At 42.4% G+C, this 22,949-nt stretch overlaps 1 protein-coding gene across 2 annotated transcripts in view; it reads left to right on the forward strand.

The window, feature by feature from the left end:
- The window catches only part of LOC114669427 (uncharacterized), a 39,713-nt gene extending 21,837 nt beyond the window's left edge, over nucleotides 1-17,876 (forward strand). The window contains exons 9-10 of one of the 2 annotated variants that reach the window (XM_028825648.2): nucleotides 7,863-7,926; nucleotides 16,534-17,876. In XM_028825648.2, coding sequence (XP_028681481.1) covers nucleotides 7,863-7,926; nucleotides 16,534-17,573 — 1,104 coding nt within the window. In that variant the 3' untranslated portion in view covers nucleotides 17,574-17,876. The remainder of the gene's footprint in view (nucleotides 1-7,862; nucleotides 7,927-16,533) is intronic. The other variant, XM_051923224.1, reaches the window with a different exon arrangement.
- Nucleotides 17,877-22,949: the final 5,073 nt, after the last annotated feature.

Consider the following 22,949-nt stretch of genomic DNA (forward strand, 5'->3'; position numbering starts at 1 on the left):
GAGAACACGTGTGCTTTCATTCAAAAAATAAAAAAAAAAAAAAAGCCGCGTTAGCATGCCACATTGACACACTTATTACAACCGCCGCGGTGGCGTAATGGTATCAGCCCCTGACTGGGAATCAGAGGGTGGCGAGTTCGATTCCGCACGGCTCCACTTCGAGAAATGAACTGCATTTATTCTTACAATTTTAGAATAACAACATAAATTTGATTTCAGTCTGTAACAGCCGGTGTAACTTATGATACTGGTAAAGGTTAGCTTTTTTTTTTTTTTTTTTTTTTTTTAATTCACTTTTCATTCTCGCAGTCGCATTCAGAATCAATCCATACAACCCCATCTGACACAGCTGGTTTCACATAAATAAAAGTGCACTTTTATTCAAGACTATAACCGAAGAATAAAGAAAGCAAGTTACAGTTGGTGGTTGATACGACAGCTTGCGTGGTGCAATGTTAAGAACTGCTGATTTCCGATCCGTGCTATATAAAATCATCACATTCAAATATTAACAGTTCCCACACACCCAAGGTCCGCCATTCCTACATTTACGACATGTGTACTTGTTGCAGTGTACACACCTCTCTGTGCTATGGTTCCTATTACAGTGAATGAGCACCTGACACTGTACTTTCTTCCCTGGGGGAAGCTGAGGTCTTAGAACGGAAGTTTGTTGACGCTGTGTCATCTTTTCTTTTTCCATCGCCTTTTCCTGTAAGAAGCGACGACGAAGTTCCTCTGCAAGGTGAGCCATGGACACTCTTCTTTTCTCAGCGGACCCCGTGCATGCCTTATACAGTACGTGTGCGTTCATCGCTGCTAGGTCAAGGATGTTGTAGAACACAGCAACCGGCCACCTGCGTGTTCCTGTGCGCACTGAACAAGCACGCGCCTTCTGGTCCATGATGTCAACGCCACGCTGGGGAAAAAAGAAAGACAAATATATGTGACATTTTGAAGAAATCATTTTATCACCAGAATAGCACCAGAATACTTCGTCACACTAATATGTTTTTCATTAGCATACCTTCATGTGGTTGTAGTCTGTGACCGTGTTTGGTTTTTTTTTTTTTTTATCTTGCCCAATCTCCACATCATGGTGCATTGTGCTGAGAATGCAGACAGACTTCATCTTTTTGGGCACATACACTGTCAGCATGGCACTGGGAGATCTAAACACCAGCCTGGAGAATTGTTCGTGTACTGAACTGACTTTAGCTGCAGGTGGAAGTTCCCGTCGCACTTTATTCATGGTGCCAAGCAGAGTTGTATTGCGGTGCAGCAGTCTATTAGCCAGCGAAAGTGACGTGAAGAAGTTGTCTGTTGTTACGGTTCTGCCTTTTTGGATTGCGGCAGATTTGGAGACAAAGTACATGTGCAATGCCACTCCTTATTTAGGAAAAGATCCCAGTCGTCCCATGGGAGAAAGACTTTCCGAGTCTGTGGTCATAAAGCTTATGGAGCCATTTCTGGACAAAGGCAGAACCGTAACAACAGACAACTTCTTCACGTCACTTTCGCTGGCTAATAGACTGCTGCACCGCAATACAACTCTGCTTGGCACCATGAATAAAGTGCGACGGGAACTTCCACCTGCAGCTAAAGTCAGTTCAGTACACGAACAATTCTCAACGCTGGTGTTTAGATCTCCCAGTGCCATGCTGACAGTGTATGTGCCCAAAAAGATGAAGTCTGTCTGCATTCTCAGCACAATGCACCATGATGTGGAGACTGGGTAAGATAAAAAAAAAAAAACCAAACACGGTCACAGACTACAACCACATGAAGGTATGCTAATGAAAAAAATATTAGTGTGATGAAGTATTCTGGTGCTATTCTGGTGATAAAATGATTTCTTCAAAATGTCACATATATTTGTCTTTCTTTTTTCCCCAGCGTGGCGTTGACATCATGGACCAGAAGGCGCGTGCTTGTTCAGTGCGCACAGGAACACGCAGGTGGCCGGTTGCTGTGTTGTACAACATCCTTGACCTAGCAGCGATGAACGCACGCGTACTGTATAAGGCATGCACGGGGTCCGCTGAGAAAAGAAGAGTGTTCATGGCTCACCTTGAAGAGGAACTTCGTCGTCGCTTCTTACAGGAAAAGGCGATGGAAAAAGAAAAGATGACACAGCATCAACAAACTTCCGTTCTAAGACCTCAGCTTCCCCCAGGGAAGAAAGTACAGTGTCAGGTGCTCATTCACTGTAATAGGAACCATAGCACAGAGACGTGTGTACACTGCAACAAGTACACATGTCGTAAATGTAGGAATGGCGGACCTTGGGTGTGTGGGAACTGTTAATATTTGAATGTGATGATTTTATATAGCACGGATCGGAAATCAGCAGTTCTTAACATTGCACCACGCAAGCTGTCGTATCAACCACCAACTGTAACTTGCTTTCTTTATTCTTCGGTTATAGTCTTGAATAAAAGTGCACTTTTATTTATGTGAAACCAGCTGTGTCAGATGGGGTTGTATGGATTGATTCTGAATGCGACTGTGAGAATGAAAAGTGAATTAAAAAAAAAAAAAAAAAAAAGCTAACCTTTACCAGTATGATAAGTTACACCGGCTGTTACAGACTGAAATCAAATTTATATTGTTGTTCTAAAATTGTAAGAATAAGAGCAGTTAATTTCTCGAAGTGGAGCCATGCGGAATCGAACTCGCCACCCTCTGATCCCCAGTCAGGAGCTGATACCATTACGCCACCGCGACGGTTGTAATAAGAAAGTCAATGTGGCATGCTAACGCGGCTTTTTTTTTTTTTTTTAATTTTTTGAATGAAAGCGCATGTGTTCTCTTATTTGTACCTTTTGTGAAAGTGTTTCTTTGATATATGGACTTCAGGCTTCATACGTTATATAGTTTATGCCTACATTTTGTCATTTACTATTAGAATATGAAAAACGTTTCTGTTTTAAAAATGTGTTTGCACAGCCTACTATAGAAATGGAACACACATGAAATGCGTGTATTCCAAATAACACTATATTATTTCCACTCTAAAACTCCACTTCAATCCCAGGTAATCAAATCAAGGCAAGGCTTGAGCTAGGAGAGAAGTTCATTCTAAGTCGGTGGGGGGATGGAATAGCTGGCTGCTAGTAGCTTGTGTTTATCAGCACATTTAGATGACAAAGGACTCTGGCAGAGAGGTGCAAACGGATTTAAGACACGATTTAAGGTGGGACAGATTTACGAGTTTTTTCGTAGGCTCTGGTAATTCTAGTGTTAAGCAGACCTGTATTGGTGCATCGTCTACCGTGTGCACTTACAGTTTGAGACTGTATTTTCAAATCGATGTTCTGTGTGCTCCTTGTTCTCGTTGTACTTTAGTGCTTGTCCTTACTAACTCCACATGGCCTTCCAATGAGCAGCACAAATTCAGTGCCTGCCTGTTCATTTACTTTTAGTTTTTGTGTTAGACACCATGGAGTTGCCATTTGAATTTGTCATTTATTACTAAAAATATTTCAAAATGATTAGCTATATTAAGAAAAATATAAACCCATAAGTGAAACCATAAAATTATTTTCTGTACTTGGTGTTTGTTTTATGTACAGTGGAACCTCGGTTCACGAACGTCTCGGTACATGTACAAATCGGTTTACGTCCAAAAAGTTCGCCAAACTTTTGCTTCGGTTCATGACCACACACTCGGTATACGAACAAGCCAGTTTCCCTTTCAGTTTGTACGTGTTTAGTCTCTCCCTGTGCAGCGAGCAAGAGAGAGAGAGAGCGACACACACACACACAGGCAGTGCGAGAGAGAGGGGGCTGGACTCAAGGTAGGAAGGCAGTTAAAGAATGCACTGGGCTTGATTTTGTTTTCACTTCTGTTTACAGCGATTGGTTCGTAGCGTGCATTGTTGCAATGTTACTTTTCTTGGTGGTTTATTAAATTACGGATTTTTTCAAATGGTTCATTTTTTTTCCCTGTGCTTAAAACCCATTAAAAAAAGAAAAAGTGTTTTTAGCCAGCAGTTCCTAGCTCTATAGCGCGAGCTATTGCAGTGTTAGTTTTCTCTGTTGTTCAAGGTTTTTTCAGTGTTGTTCAATGTTTTTACATTTAGTTTACTATTACACTGTGCATTCTATGCTTTAACTATATTTGTGCTTAAAAACTTAAAAAAAATATTTTTACATACAGTTCGTATGGTCTGGAATGGATTAATTGTATTTACAGTGGAACCTCGAGATACGATCACCTCTGTATACGAGAAATTCAAAATACGAGGAAAGTATGAGCGAAAAATTCAGATCTAAATGCGAGCATTGGCTCGCGTAACGAGCCACGAGCCAGGCTGTGGGTATAGCTCGCGGCTTAGCGAGGGGGCGTGGTAGCAGTTGCGAGCCGCGATCTGCTGTGTCTGCGTTTCTCACTTAAGTGCACAGGTGGGAAACTGCCCACATCCATGATTGTTCCTGTGGCTGATGGGCTGCAGCTGCCATGTCCTCCCCGCATATATAGAGAAGCGCGAGCCGGTTAAGGGGAGAAGAAGTAAAAGAAAAGAGAGGACAGGCAGGCAGAAGTCGGTGCGGAAGAGCGAGCGAGTGCAGGCTCGCGTGTATCTGAACAGGCGAGCCAAACAGCTGAAGCAGGACGGTGTAGAGAAGGTCAGCTGCATTAAGAGTGTCTCGCCTGTTGCAGAGCCCGCATGGTAGAAGCAGGTGAGACGCTAACAGAGAAGAAGCACCGGGGATTGTCATCTGTTTTTTAAAGACTGCATCCTTTTGACGTTTTAACCTCGTGTTAAAGGATTGTTATTCTTGTGTATTTTAAACCTCCACTTCACAACTGTTTTAAGGATTATTTATTTAAAGATTTATTGAATGCTCTACTGCACTTTGGACACCTGTTTTGATTCTTTTAATAATCAGTTATATTATTTACCAGTGTTATTTATTAAAGGTAGACTACAGTATATATAATTTATCAGTGTTATTTGTTAGGAAAATTGATTTTTATGTTAATATATTTGGGGTGCGGAACAGATTAACTGGATTTCCATTATTTTCAATGGGGAAGTTTGTTCTAGATCGTAAACTCGTATCTAGAGGTTCCACTGTACTTACAATCCTATGGGGGGAAATTGCTTCGGTTCATGACCAAATCGATTTACGACCAGAGTTTTGGAACGAATTATGGTCGTGAACCGAGGTTCCACTGTACATTTTGCTGTCATTTCAATATTATGTCTTGAAAGTGATTTTTCAACCGAACTGGCCGAGACGTGCTGATGTTAACCTTACAAGTTGAATTGGACGAAGTGCTGAGTGTTCAGTGTTAGATCGATACTAACCTTTTGACTTAGGTCCGACAGTTGATACGAACTACTGTGTACTGGTACCAAAACTGTTCTAAAACACATCACGGATACCTCCAAAATCCTTTGTCTTACTCCAGTCTCCCTGATGCACTGTAAAATTGCTCACCTCCATTGTACCACATTACAACTTCAAGAGGAAAACGGTGGGGTAAAGTCCCAAATACTTCAAAGGAACGAGGTCTGTAGTGACATCACAGTCACGTCCGAAGCAGTGGAGGGATCCCCTGAGATGTTCCTGTTACATCAAATCATTCACTTACATTTTGTGAAGTCCACAATTGCAATAGAGACGGACAACAAAACAGGGGGACATGGGGGAGCGGAGTATTGAGAAGATACCTGATGTTTACTTCCATTACCGAAAATCTTTAAAAGCTGGTACTGTACAGTTTTAAAATTTGGGTTTTTTGGTACTTTTCTAGTACTGATATACTGAACGACCCTAGTTGTGTTGCCTTTGTGTTGCACAGGAGCAAAGGTAGCGGAGTGCTAGGAGACATTCCTTGTATTTAAAACTAACAATGGCATGGCTCAGCAGAAATTGGTGAGTTTGTAAGTACATAACCAACATCAAATAGTTTAAAATAGCAGTGATTCCTAAGTGGGGGGGGGGGGGGGAAGACATCTAAAGAATAATTGGATAATTATTCTTCTAAGGGCACCATACAGCCCTCAAAATAACACATTAGCTCTGGTAGAACGTGAGGACACAAACATTCATTCCTTAGGAAGAAAGCATTTGTTTTCTATACAGGATGCTGGCTGAATTCAAAATATAAGTAAAACGAGCACCTAGCAAGGGAGTGTCGATCAGTACAAGCGGCAGTAGCAATGGCTAAATGACAGAGCTCCAGAAACAGAGTATTTACATGAAAGGGACAAATATTGTAAAAAAAAAAAAAACATGCATAATAATGTCAAATCTAACCCAAAGTTTAAGGACAACACTAAAAAAAAAAAAGAATAGCACAGCTTGTTTCAAAGTATCAAAAATAAAACAAGTGAATAGGACTTGTTTATAACTAATTATAATTATGATATAATAGAAATATCAGAAACCTGGCTAAATAGCAAAGATGGTGATGAATATAACAGATGTATACAGGGGGGTGCTGTTTATGTCAAACCACTTAAATGCGTGTTTTCTTCATTTGGACGATGAGGACGTCTGGAAAGCAGTAGGGAAAGGGACCTTATTTTAGGAGTGTACTATAGACCTCAATACAGATGGTAATTTCAGTGTGCATCGTTTTAGTAATATTAAAAAGGTGAGTTTGCAGGGGGATATTCTAGTGATGGGGTACTACAATTACCCAAATATTAACTGGGCTAACTGCGCAAATAGCAGAGTACAAGAGCAGGAAATTTTTAGAAGTAATCAGTGACGGCTTTTTAACACTCCAGTGTATGAGGGCCTGTCTAGATATGGTAATAATCAGGATGGAATTGTGGGGTGTAGATGTGATTGAACCACTAGGCTCAAGTGACCATAATATGACTCGGTCCTCAGTGTTTTGGTAGAGCACAAATGCAAGGGCAAAACTGTTAGGTTAAGGGCAAAGTTTAAAGCGGATGGACTGGGATAAACTTGTAAGTGTAAGTGACAGTCAAGGAGCAATGGGGCAGGACTGTACACATAATGCAGGACAGGTACATGTCTAAATTTGGGATTTGTATGAAATTATTAATCAACTGTGGAGGTTATTTTTAATTAGTTAAAAAAGCTGCAAAGGAAAAAATGGACAAAGTGTTTAAGAGTGTGAATCACAGAGCATATTAGAACATGAGGGCAGCCATTAAGAAGGATGTTAGGGAGGGTAGAAGGCAGTTGGAGATTAAAGAAATGGTGCGTTGTCAGAACTGTTCTAATGAGCACTTACGTAACTACATCTTATATGGACTGGGCACTTGGATAGTGGTAACTGAACAATTCCTTTAAAAGTTAGTAACCGTATTAGATTTTCTCCACTATTTATGACTTTAGGAAAAGTAGATGGCTAAAATATTTTACTTGGTAACCTGAGCCTTCAGTAGTTCGTAATGGATAGTTACTTTAGTGTTTCTCCTTTTTTAATTGTTTGTTTTCTACGTTTACACTCGGCCGCGCCTCACTCTCTCTCTCTCTCTCTCTCTTTTAATTTCCAGGCTGCTCAAGTGTTTGATGTCATTACATTTGTGTGAATTTCTCCTTAGGATTAATAAAGTATCTATCTATCTATATATCTGTCTGTCTGTAATGGAACTGCTAAAATTCTGTGATAGTTCTGTGAATGGAAATGCTGTGTTCATCTTTATCGAATCACATTAATGATGTCTGTTTGTCTGTAATATATACAGTGTGTATATGTATGTGTGTGTATATAATATTATATTTATATATAACTTTAGAAACTAAGCACATCTTTGTTAGATTTGGTGGGTGTTCTTTGATATTGTGGCCAGTTGAGTACAGTACTGAGGATTACGAAGTGCAGGTTTCAAGTTGAGATGTTAATTTTTTTTTTTTTTCTTGATTTATAGGTCAAATGTGACGAAATGTCAGAGGAGGCGCCTGCATGCCCAACTGCTAAGGACAGCAGCTTTTGTAAGTATACATTTAATAAAAGTAAGCATGTTAAAATGAGAATACTAAAGTGATACAGGGTTGTAAATGAACTTTTCTAATGTTGGTCCATCTTGGGTATGACGTTAAACTGCATCCGGCCCTGTAAGCGGTCCTCCAACTGGCAGGGAAATCCTGGGGGTTGGTGACTGGATTGGCACTCTAGCCACCTTAGAAAAAAACTTCACAAAGCTCCGAGACGACAGAAAGGACGCCTTTGTGCTCTCCGCGGGAGTAGCTCTGCTGCAGGCGTCCATAGGAAGGCTGCTCACATCATGAAGGGGATGGTGGAAGCCCTCAGGAGCCCCATCCATGAAGAGTCGAAACCATTGGAGAGCCAATGGGGTCAGGCCTGTTGGGGATTAGAACTGGTGTGGTGCTGAGATGTCACCCACTGCACTGCAGCACTCGGGAGCACAGCAATACTAGACAGGGGAAAGTTGGAGTAAGATGATACATGGAAATGTTTAAGGAGTTGAATATCCAGTGATCGCCGATGCAGTCAAGAGATAAAGGAAAGAATTAGCAGGGCAAGGATGCTTTCTGGAAACAAAAGAACCTGATGAAGGGAGACCTAAATTTGGCCAAAAAAAAGAGAATACTGAAATATACATTTTCTTGGTTCTTTGCTGTGGCAGTAAAACTTGGGCTTTGGAAAGTAACAAAGAAAAAATCGATACAATCTTATAGAACATACTGTAGATGAGGACGCTACCCTTCCACTAATTGTATCATAATGTAAGTCTGTAAAGTTGAGTCCGATGGCTGGGAGGACAGAAAAAACAAAACTCCAGTTAAGCTGGAGAAGAAAACAAAATCTACAAGGACTTCAAGGGGGGCCCAAAAAACACTGTCCTAACCCCTCAGGCATTCTAGCGCACAATGTTCTTAAGTCATTCCTAATTGTTTCCAGGCTTCATCTGAGAGGATTTGAAGCAGCAGATCTCGTGGACAGTTGGGGCACCCGCCTTCATTCCAGCATCACAGGTGGCTGCACAATGAATTGGTCAAGTGGTGGTGGCAGCGGTGGCACAAAACGCCACCACAAAGAACCAGTAGAGAATAGTAAAGATTGTAGATTCCTGAAGAATATAAGTGTATGCCTATATAGTCTATTAATAGTACAACTGAAATGTAGCTAAGAGAAAGTCATGTTTAAAAAGTGCGTTTTTATCAGATTTTTTGAAGTTACACAGTGTTAGCCTGGCATAGGTCTTATCGGTAAAGTACTCAATTTTAGGTGCATAACAGCAAAAAGCCACCTCACCACTTCTTTACAGGTTTGCTCTTGGATTTATAAGCAGACCTCTATTAGAAGATCTAAGGTTACAACTTGGAGTGTAGGGGGACAGGCATTCCACAATGTAGGAAAGGGCAGATTATTTAAAGCTTTATACACCCTTAGTAGTATTTTAAAGTAAAGTCTAAATGACAAAGGCAACCAGTGTAATGACTGTACGACTGGTGAGATGTGCTCAGAATTTCTTTTTCAGTTAAGATTCTTGCCGCTGCATCCCTGTGTTCTTAATGAACTCATTTTAAAGTCACGGTCTTGATCCACTGGACTAATTCCCTTAACAATTTTAAACACTTCAGTCATATTCCTCTTCATCTCCTGTAAAGGCTCCGCTCTTTTACTCTTTCCTCATAACTCATCTCCTGTAGCTCCTGAATCAGCCAAGTCGCTCTTCTCTAGACCTTTTCTTGTGCTGCTATGTGCTTTTTGTAGCCTGGAGACCCAAACTGCACCCAGTACTCCAGATGAGACCTCACCAGTGTGTTATAAAGCTTGAGCAGAACCTCCTGTGACTTGTACTCCACACATCAAGGTGCTATATAACATGACATTTTTGTTGGTCTCCTTAATGGCTTATGAACACTGGCTGGCAATTGATAGCTTAGAGTCCACTATGACTCCTTAAGTCCTCCTTATAAGGTGGACTTTTAAGTTTCAGACCGCCCATTGTGTATTGAAACCTGACCTTTTTATTTCCTACATGTAATACTTTACATTTACCAACATTAACTTTCATCTGTCACAAATGTGTCCATGTCGCTCTGTAATTATTCACTGGTTTGCAGATTATCTGACAATTTATGTGCATATATTAAAAATAGCAGCCGCCCCAGCAGTGCCCCCTGCTGGTTACCACTCTTAACACCGGCCAGTTCTGATGAGATTCCTCACACTATCACCCTCTGCTGCCTGTGTCTGAGCCAATTCTGCACCCACCTGCACACCACACCCTGAAGTGCCACTTCTTTTAGTTTGATGCCCACCCTCTCATGTGGCACCTCATCAAATGCTTTCTGAAAGTCAAGATAAATAACATCACATGCTCCACTCTGGTTGTGTCCTTTTGTTGCCCTCCTCATAGAATTCCAGCTTTGGTAGTAAAACGCGACCTCCTCATCTGACCCACACTAACTGTTCGTAGTCACTCCAACTCCACCGACCTGGTTAAAAAGAATGTTCTCAAAAGAGAAGGCATTGAGGGTATGAACCAGTTCTGTCTGCCAGTCTGATGAAGGAGTTCATGGGGGTATCCTACACTGCATGTCTGAATGCCTGTTTGAGGGGTCATGAGAGATTCTCAGAAATTTATTTTTTGCATGAACTACTTGTAGATATTTAAACAAAATTAGTTTTTTATACAAATTTCATGTAATGCATTGAAAATAAATAGAAACACTAGGTAGCACTTCTGGTTGTGCAGTAAACACACAAGATTTCCTTAAAACACACAACTATGTTCAATAAGTTAATAAAACCTGCAATTTACTTATCTATTCACACTAAACCCACACTTTAAAAATTAAACTTGTAATTTAAACTTTTTTTTTTCCAGTTTCTGTGACAGAAGGTTTAGTTGCAGAGCATCATGTACAGGTGCTGGTCATAAAATGAGAATATCATGACTTGTATATTAGATTCACTCATTACACGCAGACTGATGTATTTCAAATGTTTATTTCTTGGTTATTTTCTAATGTTGATGATTATAACTGACAACTAATGAAAGTCCCAAATTCAGTATCTCGGAAAATTAGAATATTGTGAAAAGCTTCAATATTGCAGACACCTGGTGCCACACTCTAATCAGCTAATTAGTCCTAATAAGTCCTGTCGTTGTGCCTAACCTAGCAGATGCATACTGTGTTATGTATTTGTATCGCATAACACTGAAGTTAACTTACAGTGATAACGGCAGGTCTTCCACAAAGCCTGCAATGGTACCTTTCCTGTTCAAATGTGCAGCTCTGTTGTGCTCTCGTGCCTTACAAGGTCAGGCCTACACATTTTGCAACACACCTTTTGTTTCCCAGCATTCAGAGTAAAGCAGTGACTCACTCTGGAAGTCTTAGCTCGTACCGTCTTTTGTACAACTTGCTTACCATCTGCCTTTTTTCAGATGTGTTCACAATTGAATGAAGTAGTGATGCGATTGCACAGCACAACGTACTCCGCCTAATGACGCAACCAACAAATCGATGGAACTGAACTTTACCAACATTTTTAATAATAGATTATTATCGATAATGTTGAATAGTCGTTGCAGCTCTAAAACTTTCATCCATTTGATAAACATGAATTTTTAGAATTTTAAAAACCTTCATTTTCATTATATTATGTATAATGAAATTACAGAGCAGCTACTCGATTTAGATGCAACCAAAACAAAAATAAATTGAACATTTATAGAAGTAACAGTAAAGTATTACATATCTTCTTCTTCTTTCAGCTGCTCCCATTAGGGGTTGCCACAGCGGATCATCTTCTTCCATATCTTTCTGTCCTCTACATCTTGTTCTGTCACCCTCATCACCTGCATGTCCTCTCTCCCCACATCCATAAACCTTCTCTTAGGCCTTCCTCTTCTCCTCTTCCCTGGCAGCTCCATCCTTAGCATCCTTCTCCCAATATACTCAGCATCTCTTCTCTGAACATGTCCAAACCAATGCAATCTCACCTCTCTGACTTTGTCTCCCTACTGTCCAACTTGAGCTGACCCTCTAATGTCCTCATTTCTAATCCTGTCCATCCTCATCACACCCAATGCAAATCTTAACATCTTTAACTCTGCCATCTCCAGCTCTGTCTCCTGTGCCACCGTCTCCAGCCCATATAACACAGCTGGTCTCACTACCATCCTGTAGACCTTCCCTTTCACTCTTGCTGATACCCGTCTGTCACAAATCACTCCTGACACTCTTCTCCACCCACTCCACCCTGCTGGCACTCTCTTCTTCACCTCTCTTCCACAATCCTGATTACTCTGTACTGTTGATCCCAAGTTTTTAAACTCGTCCACTTTCGCCAACTCTACTCCCCTCATCCTCACCATTCCACTGACCTCCCTCTCATTTACACACATGTATTCTGTCTTGGTGGTTCTACTGACTTCATTCCTCTCCCCTCTAGAGCATATCTCCACCTTTCCAGGGTCTCCTCAACCTGCTTCCTACTCACTACAGATCACAATGTCCTCAGCAAACATCACAGTCCACAGGTACTCCTGTCTAATCTCGCCTGTCAACCTGTCCATCACCATTGCAAATAAGAAAGCTCAGAGCCGATCCCTGATGTAATCCCACCTCCGTCACTCCTACTGCAGACCTCACCACTATCACACTTCCCACATACATATCTTGTACAACTCTTATGTACTTCTCTGCCACTCCTGACTTCCTCATACAATACCACAGCTCCTCTCAGTCAACCTGTCATTTGCTTTCTCCAGGTTCAAAAAGATGCAATGCAACTCCTTCTGACCTTCTCTAAACTTATCCATTAACATCCTCAGAGCAAACATCGCATCTGTGGTGCTCTTTCTTGACATGAAACCATCCTGCTGCTCACTAATCATCACCTCACTTCTTAACTGAGCTTCCACTACTCTTTCCCATAACTTCATGCTGTGGCTCATCAGTTTTATCCCCCTGTAGTTACTACAGTCCTGCACATCCTACTTATTCTTAAATATCAGCACCAGTACACTTCTCCTCCACTCCTCAGGCATCCTTTCACTTTCCAAGATTCCATTAAACAATCTGCTTAAAAACTCCACTGCCATCTCTCCTAAACACCTCCATGCTTCCATAGGTATGTCATCTGGACCAACGGCCTTTCCATTTTTCATCCTCTTCATCGCTGTCGTTACTTCCTCCTTGGTAATCCATTGCACTTCCAGATTCACTATCTCCACATCATCCAACCTCTTCTCTATCTCTCGTTCTCTTCATTCATCAGCCTCTCAAAGTACTAATTGTTAGGCAACAAATGTGGAATTAAGATATAAGAATAGTGTAGTTATGGCTCCGGGGGAGAGTATTTGTCCTTGATTTGATGGACCCGTATCACCTACTTGAGGGCAACAAGTCAAACGGGTGAAAACCGGGATGTGAGGGGTCCTTTAAATGTTTTTTGCCCTGCCGAGGTAGTGAGAAGTATACAAGTCTTGTAGGGAGGGCAGAGAGCAGCTGACAGTCTTCTGAGCTGCATTGATGACCTACTGAAGCCTCCTCCTGTCTGCTGCAGTGCCGCTTCTGTTCCACCCTGTGATGCAGCATGTTGGCACACTCTCGATGGAGGACTGGTAAAAGTGCACCAGCAGCTGCTGTTCCAGGTTATTCTTTCTAAGCAATCTCAGGAAATTAAGTCTCTGCTGTGCCTTTTTAGTCACTGCTTTGGTAAATGCAGACCAAGACAGGTCAGCAGAGATGAAGGCACCCAAGAATTTGGAAGCTGGGACCCGCTCCACACAATCACACTTGAGTTTGAGGTCTGCTCTGTTTTTTCCTGTATTTCCTTTCTTTTCATGGTGTTCAGTCTCAGGGTGTGTGTTGAGGTCCAAGCTGACAATTTCAGGATCTCCTCCTTGTAGAGGACAAGAGTCCAATCCCTGTGGAGTTATCAGCAAATTTGCTAATGTTGTTAGGGTGGGCTGGACTGCAGTCATGGGTGTAGGGAGTAAACCGCAATGGACTTGGCACGCAGCCTTGTCGGGAGTCGGTGCTGAGTGAGTTTTTCTGCCTGAGGGCGATTGATGAGGAAGTTCCTAATCCAAGCGCTGAAGAGGGAGGGGGGGTTATGTTAACACAGGTTAGACCGTGTACTGACTTGAATGTCCTGAGTAATAGCATTAGACACTGAGCTATAGCCAATAAAAAGCCTCCTCACATAGCTCCCCAAGTGGCACAGCACAGCAGCATGGTGAACTGCGACTATGGCTCTGGCGTCCTCGGTGGACTGGTTTGCTCTTTAAGGAAACTGCTGTGTGTGTCAAAAGTGGGAGGAAGATGGGCTTTGATGTTGTGTGAACTGAACCTCTCAAAACACTTCATGACAAGAGTTGCAAGTGCGATTGGGCGATAGTCATTGAGAGATGTCGCGTATTTGAAAGGTACAACGGTATGTGTGATGCAGTCTACCAGTTAAACTAGACGCCCAGTTCATATTCTACTTGTGGACCGGTACACAGGCTAAGCAATGACAAAGTCTGATCTGTCACACACGATATTCTACAAACAGCCCAAGAAGAGCGTTTTACTGGAGTTCTGAAATAATTCATGTAAAGCTGACAAGTCTCACTTGACGCAGTGGACAAATGTACAAAAAATAATAATAAAAGGAGGGACAGATCGGGGAAAATTTGAAGTCCCAGCATTTTGTGACATTTGAAAATCCGTTTAGACTCGTCTGTGACTCTTTGTTTGAAACAAATATAAACTTTAAAATAGCAAGAGTTACAAACCTAACGGAGGGATTCTTTGACACGCCGGACTTTAAAAGTGTGCTGTTACAAAAACATCTTTAAAGAGCGTCTTTAGATCAAAATATCCTAATGTACCTTCCACTGTACAAGTATAATCATTTGTGAGTGTGTATGTTGAGCAAGCAGGATTTTTCAATGTGGAATGTGCACGTGGTGAGATTAATCAGGTAGTCCGTGTTGAAAATCCCCTCAAATATCCCCCTGTGGATGAATCAGGATCTATCAATTGATCTAAATATTTCCACTGTTCGTTTTTGCTCTGGGGTGGGGGTCCCCATGTCCATCACACATTAAAATTCAAACCCTGCATTGTCTTTTGATATTTTAGCGATGCCCGTTCTAGTTTAAGTAAATGGTATCATCTTGATGGGTATTCCTGGATTTTAAAGCTGCTGTTGCTACTCTGGCAGTGTGGCGTAGCGGTTAAGACTTGGCACATCAGTCCGATTTAATAAGAAGTCAGGCTTCTTAATTTGAGCTGGACATTACAAAAAAAAGAAGTTAAATTGAGAAAGTCAGCTCTGTAGCATCATTGAGCAAGTCGTGAGACGTCTAGAGTAGGGAATCCATTCCCGGGCTCCTGGACATTTTTCTTTCCTGCATTCCCGGGAATGAAACTGGTGTAATTCCCAGGAAAATGGGAATGGCCAAGCTTGCATATATAGCGTGTAAAAATTGATCAAGAATAACAGAGTTATAGTTGAAAATAATTAAGGTGGCGCCATTGCTGCAGCTTGCACTTCATCAGACAAACAGCCTTGAACAGCAACTTGAAATTGCAATGCGTCAGTCTGTTGCATCCGCATTGTCTGTGCCAAGAAACTTGCCATCACAGAATGATAAGAAACTGGATGCATCAGTAAAAGCTGAAATGGCGATGTTTCAGAGCAAACGGCAAGCGCGGGTGTTGTTTAGAACGAGTGTATCGGTATCTGATGATTGTGCCGCCTACTTCAGTGGAGGCAGACCGTGCTTTCTCAGCGGCTGGCGTACTCTGCATGAAGGTGCACCCTCGCTTGGACAACTGCATGCTGGACACATTGTGCTTTCTATGCTCTTATTACTGCAACTAACTAGATACATGTACTTACATGACAGCAAGAACTGCTTGTAGATAAGGTTAGTCCTTTATTTGTGTCAACATATTGCAGTAGTTTTATTAAAAATAAGTGTCGGTCATTCTAAAACCGTTCACATGTGAGATGCCCATGTACTGTGTCATCCCCGGGTGCCCGGGATTCCCGGGAATGAAATGTGAGATTCACTAGTCTAGAGCTGCTGTGCATCCAGCAGTGATCCTCACAGAGAGCTGCTAACTTGAGAGGACACGATGTCAAGTAACTGGCTGTTTCAGAATCCATGATTTGCTAATCAAAAACACGTTCACACATCCTAAGTCCTTGTGATGGAGGGACCAAACATGTGGGTTGAAAGCTGTCGCTCCCCCTTCAGTATTTAACATCTGCCTTCACCCTTCGTGCCTCCACTCCAGCTGGACTTGCTGCTTTACTCCTTCATCTTAATCCACGTCTTTGTGGCCTCCTGCCGTCTCGCTCATTGAAGTTGAACTTCATTATCCCGTCTGTCCTCATCAGGACCTCCTCTGTGAGTTTTCTTCCAGGTATCCCCAGTCCAGTTACCATCAATCATATTAAGAATTGTAATCTAAAAACGTTTAACTGGGAGCGGCTGATTTATAATTTTATAATTTTAATAAGCACCGTGACTTGTGACATCCATAAATGTTTTCTTTGTATTTTGTAACAGACAGCTGAAGCTGACAGGGAATTCTTGTTGTGTTTTTTCTTTTCAGATTTTTCTTCGTTTGTATGTCTTGAAAGTCCAGCAGCAAATGAAGAGCTGAAGTTTAACCTGAGTGGATCCTTTAATGCTGATAATTACGAAACAAGTTCTGACCGCAATAACCTTTCTTCTATTCTGGACTTGTCACGGGTCTATCCGTTAATGGTGGCTAAAATGAAGGCAGCCATCCAAAGTCAAGTGAAAACGAGTGCCGCTAACGCAGTGCAGAGATTTTATCGGAAACTAATGAGCCACAAAGTAAAAGCACGCAAGATGGCGATTGTGAAATGGAGAATGAATAACTCTCAACAACTGAAGGAGCACTCCCTGCCATTTTGTGCTTCCGAGTCCGTTGGTCAACCTTTTAACACTAAGCTGATTGCAAATCCTACTTTTAGTACGAGTCCATCAAAACTCGGTTTACTTCAATGCAACATGTCTGCATTAAGTGTGAGCAGCAGCTCAACTGTCAAGAAGCCTTTGATGCTGGAAGCTTCAGTCAAGCCGTTGGCTCTCACGACCCATGTGTGCTTTTCACCAAAAGAAAAGAATAAAGGAAGTCCATCAAGTCCTTTAAGGGTCCAGCAGTTGAGGAGGACACACACAGAACAGTTTATGGATCACCAGCAGCAGATGCCGCCATCCTCGCCAAGTAGCCGGTCTCTTCAGATCTCATGCAGTTTTATATTGGGAACTCCTCCAAGAGTAAAACAGCACTCTGATTTGAAGAAGTTGGTTCGGAGGAAGTTGAGAGTCGAGTCCAGCGGTGATTCTTTAAGTGGCCCTTCGTCACTGCAGAGAAGACATTCATTTTCAGGCTCGCTGCAGTCTTCTTGCAATGAAGATGTTCACAGCAGATTTGAATCCATGTACCAGAAACTTCTTTCTCCCAGACATTTCAAGAGTTATTTAAGTACATTTGATGTCTCAGATGTACAGAGGGGCCCATCCATGCTACATGCTGTAACCCCAAACAGAAAAAACAAGAGAGGTACTTTTTGTTATGATGATGATGAAGATGCCATGCTGCGAAAAAGGCAACGCAATTAAGTGTCCCTTCAAAATCCAACTTCCACTGTTCACTGTGCTGGCTGTCCCGGGCCGTACTGTCAGAACAAAACGGAACCATCAATGGAAGCCGAGCAGCCGATGTGTCAGCAGACCGGTAAGAAGTTTAGTTCACTGTGAAGTTCGTTTACTGGTTATGGATACTTCAGGAGTTGTAAATGTTTGAGTTTTTGAATGTGTTAATGGAAGTCTCTTGACTGGACCTGTTTGTGTTGTCAGTACGTTCAAATTGTGTCCTGATTTGACAACAGAACTTAACATCCTGCTTATTTTTCATATGTTAAAAAGTTGTACTTGTTAAATAAATGTCATTTATTTTGTTCACGTAATCATTTTGTCATTCTGTGTTAAATAAATATTGTTCTTGTACTTCGCATTACCGGGACTCGCCATTACGTATCGAGGAGAAGGTCGCTGTTCTTCTGTATTGTTGGTTGGTATTAAATGGGCCGCGATATTTGACAACTCCAGCACTCCTCCTGTAAGAGCCGTTTGCTGGTTTATGTATTTAGGTTTTGGTGAGTTGATACAAGTACTTTGTTAGTTTAAATGTCTTTATATTAGTGCATAGTATATGAGAGAGTCTATTACAAGCGGAATTGAAATGGAGTACAGGACACCCCCAAAATCCACGGGGGTTACGTTCCTAGAGCACCCGCGAATTTTGGATGTGGTTTAAAAAAATGGCTTTTTTCATAGTTTAACCCCTAAATATGCCCCAAAACACTTTAATTTAATTTCAAACTCGGCTTAATACATTACTTAAACCTAAAGTATAAAGGTGAACCTGTAAAGTGTACTGCTGTGTCTCCCGCAGTGCTAGAATGTCGAATACCGATGTTACCGCTCTACGTACTGTCATTCATGCAAGCGCGTTTTCATTGCCAAAAGGCGCAGGGCGTTTTGGTGGCATCTTGGGGCTTTAACCCTTAAACTGCCACATACTTGGGGGGTAACGCATCCCTGGACGCCAAATACCGTATTTTTTGCACCATAAGACGCACTTTTTTTTCCCCCAAAAGAAGGTTGGAAATGTCTGTGCGTCTTATGGAGTGAATATTGCGTCACAGACCATGATGTGTATTACCTGACACAAGTCGACATCCAGGAGTAGAGGGTGACAAAACTCAGTTACGTTAGAGGCATTCCCTCTGTGCTTGGAGGAATGTTAGACTCATTGACTTGGCATCTAATCCGTGTGTGTGCGTGAGTTACGAAATGTAAACAATGGCAAGATGGCATCGACATCTCACGAGGGAGCGAAGCGAGTGCAGAAAACAAATGTTTTGCGCATTATCACTGAGTCGGACTTTTGTTGAGAGTGATCAGGAGATCGAACAAGAGAGTGGGGAACTGGCATGAGCTGATCGGGACACCAGCCGATGCCACCCCAGCTGAGCGCATTCGTGCAGCCGACTCACCTACAGCAAGGTTCATGTGGGAGGAATACCCAGACATTGATCTGTGGGAGCCAAACTGGCTACCGGACTTCACAAGACAGTATGGCTTGCTGTTGGACGTGACAGATTACCAGCCGCTGGACTACTTCAGGCTGCTGTCCCCTGATGCTGCCTTTCAGCTGCTGTCAGACAAGACAAACGGGTAGGAAGAGCAATTTTTTGAATCGAGGGCTGCGCTTGCACCGCATTCTCGTTTTTCAAACTGGAAACCCACAACAAAACACGAGATGAAGGGCTTTGTGGCGGCATTACAAATAGAGATGGGACTGGACTGGCGATATAACTTCAGGGAGCACTGGTCCAAACGTGTGTGATGATAGGTACGTGCTCCAGCAAAGTGATTGTGAGCAACTGAGCTTCATAAATTGTGACACTGGGAATGAGGAGTTATTGGGGTTTCCATAACACTAGAAGAGTGCTTGAACCTTAAAGTCTCTCCTTATTTGTTAATGTCAGTGGTGATGTTTCTTAATACCGCTGTTGAATTTACATGTTGAAATATTATTCTGCTATATTTTATTAAACATATTAGTGCAACATTTGGTTCAGAATATTTTTTTTTCTCATTTTCCTCCTCTAAACCTCGGTGCGTCTTATGGAGCAAAAAATACAATACTTGGCGCACTTTAAGTAAACGTCACAATTAAAAAAAGAAAAAGTGAAATTTTAATGGAACACTTTTTTTTTTTTTTCCCCCTCATGCAAAGAGCATCACAATTACTGCAACACTGAACATTTTACACACTGCTGCTGAACTGTAAAAACTACTGGAACAATATGTACAAAGTGCAACTGACACCATGGAGGAAATTCAGTAAATCACTGAGCCAACTGCACTCCAGCACACAGAGAGGTAAACGCCGGCGCTGGCAGGCCAGTCTTAGTGCAGCTCGGGTCACAGATTTGCACAGAAACACAGGAGATTGTAGAGACAGGAACTTTATTCAAACAAAGATGTCTCTGTCAGAAGTAAAAGGAGCTCAGTATGCAGTTAGTTATCGATTTAAAGAACAGACCAACATCATAGGGGAGCACAACGGGAGCGAGACCTCCAACAGGATCAGAGGATGTCTGGGGGAGGAGAGAGAAACAAAGCAGTCAGCCAAAAATGGACAGGCGCTGTTGAGGCTTTTAAGTAAGCGTAGCATCACACGAGAAGATGGTGATTTATTTATTTTTATGGTGGAGATTCCAGGGACGCACCCAGCCTTCAGAGACAAAAACAAATCAAACCGCAAATTCAAGAATGTAATGAAAACAACGATACCACCCCTGTACCCCTTATGGCGATTACACATTAAATATAACAAACAAAACACACACAGTAAATCATGAAAAACGGCAATGGATGAAAATTGATAGCCCAGAGATGCACACGTTGAATAGGAATGTACAGGTAGTCCTGTCGGTAGCTCATGAAATGGTGAAGACAGGTTCAGGAGCGCTGCCTTCTACGTAGGATGGCCATGAATCTACTTACAGTCCTCATGTACGCAGGCAGACAATCCAGACCCCAAACATGAAACGACCGAGAGACAGGAACTTGAAACACAAATTACACAAACTTTTTTTTTGCTTTTGGTCACCGGCCCCCTTTTTAAAAGCCGTGCTGACATCCTTTGACCCCAACACCTTCCGCAGAAGACCAATCAGAGCCACTGCAGGGACTGCTGGGAGTTGCAGTTTCAAATTCTATTGGCTACTTTCACCATCCCAAGCCACCGTTTTCTCTACAGTTGCTTCCTGTTCTCTCTACAGTGCAGTATTGCCATAAAAATTGTGGAGGATATTTGCGGTTTCTGCTAACAATTATTATTGGTTAGGTTCTAAGGAAAATCTGCGAATGCCTGAGGCCACGAACTCTGAACCGCAACCGGGGTCTATTTTATTACTTGTCCCTCTTTTTATTGAATTTATTAAAAGCAAGTAACATTCCATACAATCAAGTCAGACTTAACAAAACTAAATTCAAATCACCACCCGCTTAGAAGAAAAAGAGGAAGGCCGACAACCAGAGAATAACAATTGAGAGTAGCAAAGAGACAAAGAAGTCCTCCTCCTTGAGGGCTGCTGCAAGGAAAGAAGGAAAGCAAACTTTATGGGCTTCGTGAAAGTCCGGAGGGCCGTCTGATGTTTCTTGTTTATTAGACTTCTGTGAAAAACAAAGACAAACTCGCCTTCCTGTCACCGAGCTGCAATGAGGCGTCTCGATGGAGTTCTGTAGTCGGTCGCCCGTGTGAATCGACATCACAAAACAGGACGGCCTCTGAGGCAGGAACTTCCTTTACCTCCCTAACTCCTTGGCCTCCTCATTCTGGGCTGTTGGCTGCTTTTCGTCTTTCAGTCCGGATACTCGAGTTCTTCCACATCTTCATCTCTCCTCTTCCATCTGGAACTCCAGTATACGTTTTCTTGACACTTCTCTTCTGTTTTGTCCTGTAGGGTCCCATTTTACGCTCTTTGTTATGCAGACTTGACCACAACGCCTCCAATTCTGAGGTCAGGTGCTGCACTTTCTCTTACCTCAGTCGATTAGAAAGAACAGGCAGGAGAAAGAGCTGCGCACTTCATTATGTGTCACAGGTGATCTGACATAAACTGAGGGTGACCGAGCAGCTTGTGTCCACAGGCGCCATTCTGTGTTCTGTGCTCTCCAGCTTGAGCTTTGAGCAGAGCATTGAAACAGGCCACGAGCCTCAATATGGCTGCTGAGTCAGAGTTGTCTTCATCGGGGAGTAATGACAAGAGACTCGGAGTGACACACAGCCTGACTCAGTGGGTGTGGGGGGCTCCCGAAGTTCATTCAGTCCTGGGCTAGCAGGGCGTCTTGGAACGCGATGACCACTCGTAAAGAGCCACATGTCTGTCCTCCAGAGTGGACAGTTTATGGCCTTCCTGGCTTAGAAAATGTCCTTCAGAGTTACTCCTTGGGGGTCTACAAACCCCCGGCGCCCATTTCATAAATGAAACTCCCTGAAGGAGAATCCGTGCATCCTGTCCCCCTGTCAGCCCACGTCAAAAGTGGCAAACCCTCCCTGCCACGAATGTCCCACCCTAAGTCAGTGCTGGTGTCTCCTCCACGCTCTCGAGACCACCTTGTGACAGCACGTATGGAGGTGCCCTCCTGTGCGACGAGATGATCAGGCAGCGACGGGGTCTGCAAATGCAAAACTTTACAGATCCCAATTAGAAGACGCGAGTACAGTGGGTGGGCTTTCTGTTTGTTTTACTTCTGTTGTGTCCTTTGTCTGGGATGATGGCGCCTGTGAAGCAGTGAATAAGACTCATTTCTTTTTTATTTTTTTCATTTATGTTTTAGGTACAAAAAACTCCACTCCACTTCTTTGTGTCTTGTGCTCTTCACTGAGCACCGGTGCAGCGTATGTGACAAATATTAAGTTTACAAATCACACGAGGAGTCCACGAAAGACAAAGAGCGGATTAAAGACACCGGAAAATAAAGTGTTTGGGCGTAAAGGGGGCCAGCGGTGACCGAGACTCTCGGGGGGCCCTGAGGTTTGTTTTGATTGAACGACCTGACCTGCTGAACTGTCATTTGTGTTTCTTCATATTGTACGTCTGTCTGTCTTCTCCCTCATACTAGCGCTTAAACGGGTTATTAACTGCAATTATCTGCTGCGCATTTCAGATTTAAAAGAGAAATGAAAACCAAAAAGCCAAAAAAATATATACAGTGGGTACGGAAAGTATTCAGACCCTTTGCTGTGACGCTCATATATTTAACTCCATTTCTTCTGATCATCCTTGAGATCCCCTTCATTTGAGTCCAGCTGTGTTTGATGATACTGACTGGACTTGATTAGGAAAGCCACACACCTGTCTATAGAAGACCTTACAGCTCACAATGCATGTCAGAGCAAATGAGGAACTGCCTGAA

The sequence above is a fragment of the Erpetoichthys calabaricus genome, chromosome 2 (genome assembly GCF_900747795.2).
Source record: "Erpetoichthys calabaricus chromosome 2, fErpCal1.3, whole genome shotgun sequence".
Taxonomy (NCBI): domain Eukaryota; kingdom Metazoa; phylum Chordata; class Cladistia; order Polypteriformes; family Polypteridae; genus Erpetoichthys; species Erpetoichthys calabaricus.